This window comes from Rhagoletis zephyria, unplaced genomic scaffold (genome assembly GCF_001687245.7).
Source record: "Rhagoletis zephyria isolate East Lansing unplaced genomic scaffold, Rhagoletis_zephyria_1.1 Rzeph_scaffold_00232, whole genome shotgun sequence".
NCBI lineage: Eukaryota > Metazoa > Arthropoda > Insecta > Diptera > Tephritidae > Rhagoletis > Rhagoletis zephyria.
In genome coordinates, this window is record NW_016157316.1 from 31,607 (window position 1) to 43,700 (window position 12,094).

The 12,094-nt window shown below is 33.8% G+C and overlaps 1 protein-coding gene across 1 annotated transcript in view; it reads left to right on the plus strand.

Annotated features, from left to right (window-relative positions):
- The first annotated feature begins 3,727 nt into the window (after positions 1–3,727).
- The window catches only part of LOC108358294 (tRNA-dihydrouridine(16/17) synthase [NAD(P)(+)]-like), a 329,073-nt gene continuing 320,706 nt past the window's right edge, over positions 3,728–12,094 (plus strand). Inside the window, exon 1 of the mRNA XM_017609534.1 lies at positions 3,728–3,770. Within this exon, the coding sequence (XP_017465023.1) occupies positions 3,743–3,770 (28 nt within the window). The 5' untranslated portion in view covers positions 3,728–3,742. The remainder of the gene's footprint in view (positions 3,771–12,094) is intronic.

Sequence of the window (12,094 nt, forward strand, 5' to 3'; positions counted from 1 at the left end):
AATCAACATCATAACCGTTGGAGATTTCCTCAAACTATTGCCATCCTGTAGTGCGTTTCTTTAACCTTGCGATACACCCAATGTCGTAAAATATAATGCTTTTTCACTTTTATCGCAAGCGAGTGTTTCTGTAACTGTGGTGAAAAAAATATTGCGATAAATATATCACAAGCTGTAAGTCAAGCGAGTTTTAGTTTTCGCAGCAAAAATCGTCCAATATGAGTGATATATGGGTGTTTCCTGAAAAGTGTCAACCAAGATCAAAAAAATATAATTTTGCCTGGACAAAGTTTATAGATGCCAATCGATAACTACATATTTTGTCTTTCATCCACCAAAATATTGGACTAATTGGTCCATTCCATTTTAAGATATTTGCGGCTTTCCAACTACACTTTTAATTTTTCTTTGTTTTCGGAGAAACCATACCTTCCAGAAATCCTTCATAATTGCAGCACACGATTAAAAAGAATTGGAAATCTATACGAAAATTTAGTACAGCTAATGTACTGTAAGCCTTACAACAAAACAACGTAAAAATATATTAGATACGGTCTAAAGTTAAAATACAAATTGTGCTTTTTTTTTCAAGTGTAAAAAAAGAGTCGTAACGTTTACTTCATTTGTCAAAATTTTAATTAAAAAGCTTATGTTCTGTAAGCCTTACAACTAAAACGTACAACTTAAAAATATATTAGGAATGGTCCAAAGTTAAATTACAAATTGTGCTTTTTTTTCAAGCGTTCGGACGCAAAATATACTTTACATGTAAAAAAAAAAGAGTTGTAGCGTTTACTTCATTTGTCAAATTTTTAATAAAAAAGCTAGTTTTGCTTACTCTTGCCAGTCGCATAAATTTTTTTTCCGAAATCTATAGGATTATCGATTGTAAGTATATTGAAAATCGGAACGTCCGAACGCTTCAAATAACTTTTGTTCATATTGTTCTATGTAGGTACTAATACTCACAAAATTGAGTATACGTTTTTTTTGTTAGTTTGGTATTCAAATATGGCATATATTTTAGTAAACCCCATTTAAATCCAAGTATGAAACTGTGTACGAAAATTATGAAAAATTTCAAGTTTCAGCAAAATTGCAAACTTTTTAACAAAATTTAAAAAAAAAATATGCAGTTTTATAGACCATTCAGTTTTAGTATAATAATGTGCAAATCTCGAATGTCTAAAAATTCGCGATGATTTTTGAGAATTGTTTATACATTTCAAACTTGCACATTATTGTACTAAAACTGAATGGACTATAAAACTGCATACCTGATTTTTTTTTTTTAAATTCGTGTTAAAAAGTTTGCTTTGCAGATTTTTCATAATTTTCTTACACAGATTCATATTTGGATTTAAATGGGGTTTGCAAAATATAAGCCATATTTCAATACAAAACAAAAATAAAAAATTAGCATGTAAAACATTGCGGATATTAACAAAAACAAACCCTATACTCAATTTTGTGAGTAACAGTATATAGATATAGTACATATCGACGCCTCCAAACCATACTATGCTATGTCAGCTTAGACTTAGTCAGACGTAGCATAGTATGGTTTGGAGGCGTCGATATGTACGTCTATTTGTACGAAGAAATTACTTCAACGAACGTTAATTAAGGCCTTCATATAGATGTAGATTTGTTTACGATAGAACCTCATATTTGCATTAAAAAACGAGTGTATTTCAATTCTTAAACAAAAAAATTTATCCATTAGAAAAAATCGGAACATCCGAACGGGAACGTCCGAACAACTTCGAACAGTTTTTGGCAGCTACTAAACATCGTTAGGAAGTTTAAGTTGACGCAATGGTCATGGCTGCTTATTATTCTAACAACCATTCATACATAATTTTTTTGTACCGTTAACAGATTCGGAGAATTTAGCAAAAACACCAGTCAGCATCGATATGAGTTCCATTTTGGGAACGTCCGAACGGGAACTTTTAATCCCTATTCACTTCACTGTGGAAAATATTTTTATTGATTTCAGATAGGTATTGATGATGACTACTCATGAGAAAAAATTTGTGTTCATTCAGAGCCTACTATAGTGTTTATAATGAAAAAAATGTCTCCAAACGGAACGTCTGCAACGCAGGAAACACCCATATGTTTGAATTCAATTGTTTTGATTTTTTTTAAATAAATAAATCGTTTTTTACAGAAAAAATTTGTATACAAAAAACATACTTTGTACGGAGAAAATGCCTGATGCCGTCAGCAAAAAATATCAAAAATCAACGGCATTTTGTAGCAACTCCAAATAAGCATATTACTTATTATACTAAAATTGGATGGGCTATAAAACTGCATACCAAAAAAATTTCCGAAAATTGTGCCAATAGTTTGAAATTTTCCTGAAAATTTGGCAAGTTTTTCTGATTTTTAGAACAAGTTTGAAACTTAAGCTGAGATCACACGATTGCCGCAAATAAAAAATTTGTCTTCTCAGATTAATAATTCTCAGATTAATAATTCTCAGATTAATAAAGCTACGACGCCAGTTAATAGGCGAGCTACTCGACGGAATATTGTTGGTACCAATGCAAATTCTGAACTTAAAGTTGCTGCTCGTATGCGGTGGCTGCATTTATCCTCATTTGAGGCATCAGTCACTGCTAATAGCATAGTTGAGTATGTATCTAAACATGCTAATATAAATAAGGGCCAACTGTTATGCTACAAGTTGGTAAAAAATGATGCTGATCTCAAGTCTATTACGAGAGTAAATTTCAAGCTTGGAGCTCCAGACTCTTTCTATTCGAATCTTCTGTCATCTGATCTTTGGCCAGTTGGAGTAAATGTACGTCCATTTCTTTTTTTTATAAAAGATGCGAAACAACAACAAGTGCAGTAGCTAATGTAGTTAACTCATCTCAAAGAAGGCACTTAAATATTTACTTCCAAAATGCTTCGGGGCTGAGAACGAAATCGTGTGTGGTTAAACGCTTTAGCTCGCAGTTGGACTTCGATGTTTTCGTGATTGTTGAAACGTGGTTAAACAATGATTTTTTTGACTCAGAATTTTTTGACCCAAATCTGTTCGTTGTCTTTCGTAAGGATAGAGATTCCATCAAAACGAGTCGCTCAAGGGGGGGTGGTGTCTTGATTGCGGTGCAGCGCAAGTATCGCGCTTCGTTAATTACATTGGATAACGAAGATACCCTACTCGACCAGCTGTGTGTTAGTGTAAGTGGCTCTAATCTTACTGATAAATTATTTATAGTTGCCTCATATATTCCTCCAAATAGTGTTGATAGTCTCTACAGAGCTCACTCAGATAATATTGTATCATTAGTTACTGGAAAATTAGGTGATAATCATATTTGTATTTTAGGGGATTTTAATCTTAGTAATCTTAATTGGTCGCAAAGTTACTGTAATTCGGGTCTTACACCTACTAATCTCTCAACTATTTGTGAATCTTATTTTATTGATAATATTTTAAGCCTGAACTTGCTGCAAATTAACACATTTAAAAACAAGCTCGATAGATTGTTGGATCTAATCTTTGTTAGTGACAATATAAATTTTAACCTGTCTAAATGTTGCTCTCCAGTCACGTCCTCGGATATGCATCATGTTCCTCTGGTTCTTAATGTAGAATTTTATGAGTTCACCCCTGGAACTTTAGTAGATAAAATTGCCTTCAACTTTAAACGGTGTGATTTTGCAAGCCTGGACAGTTTATTTGCCGAGTTTAGTTGGGAAGACCAGCTTTCAGGCACTGATGTCGCCGAGTGCTATGATTATTTCAGGTCAGTGGTGTATAATACATGCTTACTCAATATTCCTACTATTAAAAGTAAGCCCTATAAACTCCCCTGGTATACTAAAGGGCTAAAAAAAGTTAAAAACCTTAGAAACAAATATTATAAGAAGTTTAGATTAACTAATAACCAAGTTTTCTATGAAAAATATCGCCAATATCTGAAGGAATTTAACTGTTTGGATAAATTCTTGTATAGAAACTATATTCTTAGGTTCGAAATCAATATTAAGTCTGATCCGAAGGCCTTCTGGAACTTCATCAAGTCGAAAAAAGCGTGTTCCACAATTCCATCATCAGTCGTTTTCAACGGAAAATCTGCATGTTCTCCACATGATGCTGCAAACCTCTTTGCAGATTTTTTTAAATCCAATTTTATTTCAGATGACGATTTTTCTATCAATAATCAAACATTTAAATTGAATTCCGCACTCAGTTTTGGTTCGGTTGCACTTACTTCTGATGATATCTTAAAAGGAATTTTCAAGCTCAAAAACTCAACGCAAACGGACTTTGATGGTCTCTCGGCTCTTTTATTAAAAAGTTGTCCCGCTCTGGTACTTCCGTTGAAAATAATCTTCAATAAATCTTTGTATTTTGGGAAATTCATTGATGCCTGGAAACTGGCTTCAATAACCCCTATATTTAAGAATGGCAACAAGAATGATGTTAGCAATTATAGACCTATTTCGAAACTCACAAATGTATCTAAGCTCTTTGAAATTGTCGTCAAAGATAAAATGTATTTCTCAGTTAAGAGTTTAATTAGCCAAAATCAACATGGGTTTGTAACGGGTCGTTCCACAGTTACAAATCTGGCAGTCTTTAGCGAATATTGCATCTCAGCATTTTCTTCAGGATGTCAAGTAGATTGCATCTACACCGACTTTTCGAAAGCCTTCGACAAAGTTTCGCACATGGTGTTGATTGACAAACTCGCATGCCTTGGCTTCCACTCAACCTTCCTGCAATGGCTCAAGTCATACTTGTATCGACGACGGTGTGTTGTAACTGTGGATAACGCGCAATCAGAACCTTTTTTCGCTACTTCCGGTGTTCCACAAGGTAGTGTTCTAGGTCCCTTGCTTTTTATATTATTTATAAATGACATCGGTTCCTGCTTTTCTTTTGCTAATTTTCTTTTATATGCAGATGACTTGAAGATTTATTCAATTGTTAAGAATTCTTCTGACATGAAAAAGCTCCAATCCGAGTTGGATAACTTTTATTTGTGGTGCTTAAGATCTCATCTTTCATTAAATATTAACAAATGCTTTTATGTATCATTTTCAAAATCGCGAAATTTATTAATAACTCGGTATAGTTTATCTGAGTGTAGTCTGCAGTCAGTTAATGAAATCAAGGACCTTGGTGTTATCTTTGACAGCAAATTTTCATTTAGCAGCCATATTAATTTTATTATATCGAAAGCATATGCTATGCTTGGCTTTGTGCGGCGGAAAGCACTGAATTTTCCGATCCGTACACTTTAAAACTGCTATATACCTCTTTCGTACGTTCTCACCTGGAGTATGCAACAATAATCTGGCGTCCGTTCCACCAGTCCCATATCAATAGGATTGAACGCGTTCAGAAAGTGTTTCTCAAATTTGCCTTACGATCACTACGCTTTTCTGAGCCCATACCCTCATATAATGCGCGCTCATCGCTGCTCAATCTAAAATCGTTAGATAAAAGAAGGTCAACTTTGTCTCTAACTTTCATTTTTTGCATTATCCAAGGATCTTGTGACTGTCCGCAGCTTTTGGGTAGAATAAATTTTAATGTACCGAGGAGGTATCTGCGTGCTTCCCTGCCTTTTTATGCTGAAAATTTCAGAACGAATTATGCCCGTAATGCACCCATCGGCCGTGCAATTTGCGAATTTAACCAGATCTCAACTTCTATCGACCTTGATTTTTCTCTACCTAAGTCAATTTTTATCAATATTCTTAACTTGATGCCCTAGTTTAAGCTCGATTGTTAAATAGTCTGTAAGAAATTATGCTTTCATAGACTGATTGTTAAATAAATAAATAAATAAATACACCGATCTGGAAAAATTTTTATTGTGCTGTATTGGAGCACAATAAAAAAATTGTCCCAATCAAATTCTGTACAGTCACACGGTTGCCTCTTTTTATACAATTTTGATTGCCGTAAGTTGTCGAAAAGCAATATAGTGACAATAATTGCCCCACACTTATCACACGATTGCTCTAGCATGCAGCAATTGTGACAAGATGTTGCGCTGACTTCTAAATACTGGTTTGTTCTTTGTTGTGTAAAAATGGCGTATTCTTTAAAAAAAAAAGAAAGAAAATTGCACCTGATTTTAGGGCTGCCAGATATATCTGTTGCCAAACCGGGACACCTTAGGGAGGGCCTCTCGCCCCCTTCTCTTTCATTTCGACGTGCGAAAGGATGTAGTGAAATTTTATTTTGACAGACAAAAAAAAAACATAAAAACATGAGATCATTCCAACGTACGCCAACAAAACAAAACAACTTATCACAACTAAAGCACAGAGAATTTTTCACAATGCATGAACTTTTTTTTATTCTTTATAAAAATACAGTTTATAATAAATATATCAAAAAACATAAAAATAAAATTGTTAAACTTTGTGCTAAACTCGGGAAAATTCAATAAATTTGCATACAAATTTGCAACATTCAAATCAGACTTTTTGTAAAAATTTTTAAAATGAAGTTTTGCAGCCCATTAAATTTTAGCAAAAAAAAATAAATGCTAAAAATCAACGAAATTTGCCGGCAACTTCAGACTTGCACTTTATTAATTGGCTCAAAAGCTACATTTTCAAAATTTTTCTAAAAGATCTGATTAGAAATTGTGATCTGATGAAAGAGCCTCCGAGCCCATAATTTCGTACGGCACTGTACTTATAAGTACTCTAGGTTTCATGAAAGAAAAAAATTTAAGTACAAGATAACATTAAAATATCAGTCATATTTTTCGTTGCTGTGAACTTGTTTCAAAACTTCTGTCTTTTCCTTAATATAATTGTAAAACTCTGTGCACGTCATTTTGAACGTATTTAGGTACATATACTAATCATCAACTATTGCTTGTGCAAAGTTCAACTATCTCGAAATGTGACTATTTCACAAATTAAACCGGTGCACTGAGAGAAAGAAGTTTAGAATTAAAAAAGCGTGCTAAATTAAAAAATACGCATATGAAAGAGCACCAACCCAACTCCTAATACATTTAAGTATACAAATTTTAGTATTTAGTATAGAAATATTCAATTCAAACACGCCCATATTAAAATGAAGCGATTTGCAATTACCGATTGCTTTTTCATAATTAAGTTAAAAAAAATTTAAATTCCATGCTGGTTGTAATGGGAATTGAACTCTGACCCTCTGGAAATTAGCAAATTGTGGCCAGACATGTAAATGTGCATTTAAATGTTGAGTTTGATTCAACACCACGCGTGCGTGTTATGAAAGTATTGTTTTTAAATACGCATATTTTTAAACGATAATCAAATAGAAAATATTCATGTTTACTAAGCGTTATTTCCCTCAGTGAATTCATAACATTTTTCTGAACATTACAACGCGTTTTTTCTCTTAGTGTAGTGATTTTTGAACTTTTATTCAAATTTGTGCAATCAAATCAAAACCCGGGACACTAAAACGAAACCCGGGACATTTTAAGGTTGGACCGGGACAACGGGACAAATAGTCTAAAACCGGGACATGTCCGGGAAAACCGGGACGTCTTGCAGCCCTACCTGATTTGTATATTATGGGCTCATTTATTTGTTGTTGTTTGAAAGCAAAGAAGCAAAAACTTGAGTCCAATGAAAACTGACGCATTTATTTGGAAGTTTGAGTGCACAGTTTTTTTTTTATTTTTCGACGATAACTGCAACGTGCAATGTGGAGTTCAAGTTGCGATAGTTTTCTTTTTAATTTTGGTACGTAGAGGTTTTTTATTAATTACAAGTAAAATTGGTACAAAATAATTATGTATGTTTAAATGAAAGCTGTGAATTTATATAATTTATATTTGGAATGAAATTTTATAATTGGCTGCGTTTCTTTATACATTCCGGATAATCCCATTTCACAGCCGGAATAAACAGAATGCGTTTGAAATATACGTCAACATATCATCATATTCTAAAGAATAAGTAAACAAAAAAGTTTATTCCAAACGTTCAGAATGAATAAGGAAATGCAGTAATTGTATGTACAGCTCGCAACAAAAGAACACCTGAACATTTTAATCAGTCTTTAATTTTTTCTTCTGTTTGTTTAATGTTAATTTTTTTTAGAAATCCATAGCTCGTTGTTTAGTAAAAACCACATAAATCCAAATTTCGAACTTTATACAACAATTATAGATATTTCTTAAACTTTTGATCACAATTCAATGGTTTTTAATTTGGATTTCTCGAAAAAATTTTGCTATGCAGTTTACAGTGTAATTTGCATAGAAGAAAGTGCATAATACCGTCAGCTAAAAAAATTATTAGCAACTTCAAACTTGCACCTTATTGTACTAAATTTTAATGAGCTATAAAACTGAATAACATTTTTTTTTCTAGAAATCCAAATTAAAAAGCTTGCAATTTTGATTTATGCGGTTTCTGTTAGACAATGAGCTATACTTTTATAGAAAATGAACACTAAACAAATAGAAGAAAAATAGTCAAAACTGGTCAGAATGTTGAGGTTCTACCGCTTCGTCGTGGGCTGTATTGAACTTTTAAGTTTTTTTTTTAATAAATTTATACTGTCATGGCAGTTCGCCAATTGGTGACATAAAATATCTTTGGTGTTATATATCGCAGCAAAAATGCCGCCATCGGACTTCAAGAAAAATTATAATTTGAATACGAATTAAATTAAAAGTTATGTTGCTTCCGAAAACAAGGATATTCATTTCAGTGATTTTTGGACACAAAAGGAAGCAAAAAAGTAAATTTTTAATAAACAGCCTAAATATTGTTGTGTATGGTTCACTTCAATTGCCGCACAAGAACACAATAAATATTGCCGCAATTTTGAAATTTTCATTGCCCTATGATTGCCAATCGAGCTATCACACGATTGCCGCAACCGGGTTGTATTTGATTGGGCATTGTAAGCACAATATAGGCCTCTACTGCCGCATGAGTCAATTTATTGGGAAATCTCACGATTGGGGCATAAAATTAGGCAATAATTGGCGTATTGCGGCAATCGTGGGATCTCAGCTTTACGTCAAGTTTTTATAACAAATTTACGATTATCGTTAATTTCTTCATGATCCAATGATCACATTTAAACCATTATTTTATTAGTATTGACCACCTGAGATAACACCCTTCCTATAGAAATCGGTTAACGTGGTCCAAAGTTATGCGGTAACATACATAAAGAAACAATATTCCGACGAATTGATAACGTTCTCCTTTTTGTGAAGTCGGTTAAAAAGAAATTATACAGGAAACATTTTTTGGTTGGTGTATGTCTTATTGAATAAATTTTAAAATATAGCGCATTATATTTCGAAGAAATGAATGTTTGTATGTTGTATGATAAATTAAATTTAAATAGTAGATAGCAAATTCATTTCGAAATTCTGACCCTAAAAAGAAACTATTAAATCAATTAAAAATGCTCATACATTTAGTTTTTGTTCCTGCATTAATCAATTAAATGTTAATGCTCAAAAATTTTGCTTCAATTTGTCACAATTAGACAAGAACATATGTTCTTCATTCTGCTAGTTTTTGTAATTTTAACAAAACTCACCACCAATATATCGCAAGGTGAGTTCTTTGAGTTACAGAAACACTTCGGATATCGTTTGCGATATCAACTATGCGATACCGCGTTATGAAAAAATTTGCGATATAATATCGCATTAGTTACAGAAACGCACTATTGGTCAGCTCGCTCTTCAATAGAAGCTTTCACTAGCGTTCAGCCTAGGGTTGTCGGAAAAACATCGATGCATCGAAAATATCTATGTTTTGCTTTGCTGCATCGAAATTTTTCCACTCGATATATTAATAGTCGATGTATTGATGCATCGATGCATCAATGTTTTTTAAAAATTGACATCGCTAGTACATTGAACCGCCATTTCAGTTTTCCAAGTGTGCAAAAAAGGGAAGTGACTTTGACCAAAAAATTGAAATGTCTCCAAAAAGTGCTGTAACATATTTTGTAGTGAAATACTATCTGCTGCATCTATGTATGCCCTTCGATGCGCTGGCTTAGAAAAATATCGATGTATATTTCGAAGCATCGAATCAAAGAAGTATGTATTTTTGCCACAGACATCCCTTCTTCGGAAAAATTTTCCTTAAATTCGGTCCAAATTTGAAAAAAAAATGAGAGGGGGGGGACGTAGGGGAGCTTTGTTAGATTCTAAAAGTGAAGACCACAGACCGCGGAGGCTTCTAATTAAAAAGTTATTAACTGTTAAAGGTGAACAATTCACCATACAAATTTCATTGATTAGATGCAAGTGTTGGAAATGAACACAGATGTTGGTGCTGCCAGATGATGAAAATAGTCCCGGTTTTTTTTGTTATCGAGATCATTATGAAACAAAAGTAGATAGTTCAACATCCCTGCATTTTAGTGTATTTAATTTTCGAACATCTGGTAGCACCTTTCTATTCACTATTACACCCATTTTGATTTGTTTGCTTGTTTACTTTTGTTCAATTATTTCGAAAAAGAATGAATTCACGATTACTTTTCGACAATTTATTAGAGGTGAGAAAAAAATTAGAGGTGTGTAATAAGAGTTGATACATTAAGTAAATAATGGTGATGCCAGATTTGGTGGATTAATTGGTAGATTATTTTCAACACTTTCCCTCAAATCTGACATGATTACAGTAGTTACAAAGATAAATTTTGTGTTCACGTTTTATAGAAACAAAAAAAAAATGGAAGTTAATTAGGCCACTTCGAGATAGTGCGTAGTCCAAGCAACAAAGTGCACTTGTGCTTTTCTGATAATAAATTTTTGGTTAAAACGTCCGTAAACATATCCTCAGTTTGCTGGTATTCCACTTTTATGTCGCCTCTGCCGATTGCTTCACGAATAAAGTGGTGACGTATGTCGATGTGTCTCGTCCGGTTGTGGAAAACTGGGTTCTTGCTTAATTTTTGTGCGCTTTAGTTATCGTTGTAAATTACTACAGATTCGCCTTGGCCCAGTAACTCATGGAAAAAACGTTTCAAATATATGGCCTCCTTTGCGGAGTCGGACAAAGCCATATACTCGGGTTCGGTACTGGAAATAGCCACTGTTTTCTTCTTTCGGAACTCCCAACTGATGCTTGCATTTGCATATTTGAATGCAAAACAGGTGTTTGATTTTCGGTCATCGATGTTGAAATCCCAGTCGGCGCCTGGGTAACCTCTTAAGTCTTGTTGCGAAGCCACGAATACTAAGCTTAAATCTTTGGTATGCTTAAAATATCGCAAGACTCGTTTTGCTGCCATCCAGTGCGCTTTGCCATAGTTGGTGTTGAACTGGCTCACAACACTGACAGTGTGTGCGATGTCAGGTCGAGTACAAATAGCTAAGTACATGAGCGATCCGACAAGATTCTGGTACGGTAGTTTTTGACTTCTAATTTTTCTTCTTCGGTGGGCGGGGACATGTCCTTGCTTAATTTTACGCTTGAATTTGCCGGAGTGCTTACAGTCTTACGTTCGGTCATTTTGAATTTTTCGAGGAGAAACGATATAGATTTCGATTGAGACATGGCGATGGGGCGCGATTCCGTCTGCTGTGAAATTTCGATGCCGAGGCAATACTTTATCCGTCCTAAATCTTTTATTTCGAAGGTCGACGCCAGCTATTCATTTATTGGGGTTAAGGTGTTTCGATTGTTTGACGATATGATGATATCGTCGACATTTATGGCGATAAACGTTACAGTGTAATTCTCTCTCAATGTGTATACACAAGGATCGCATTTCGATGGAACCGTGTGCATTTATTTTAACTTCTCTTCGAGACGCTTGTACCACTGCACCCTGGTCTAAATGGCATTATTTTTGGCATAAACTAAACATTTTTATTCGAAATATTTGTAAATTGTATTAACCGCCCGTTTAGTTAATCCCCCATGCATGCTGAAAATACAAAAAAAACTTCTTTGGTTTGTAATCTGACAACCCTGCAAAAACAGATATTTTTGTGAAAAGTTTCATTTGCTTTTTGTGTACAGAAAATTTGTTGTGCTTCTTAATTGCAAATTAATTAAAAAAACGGCCTAACAAATAAAAGAAAATAATGGAAAATATAGTTAAAGGTATGAA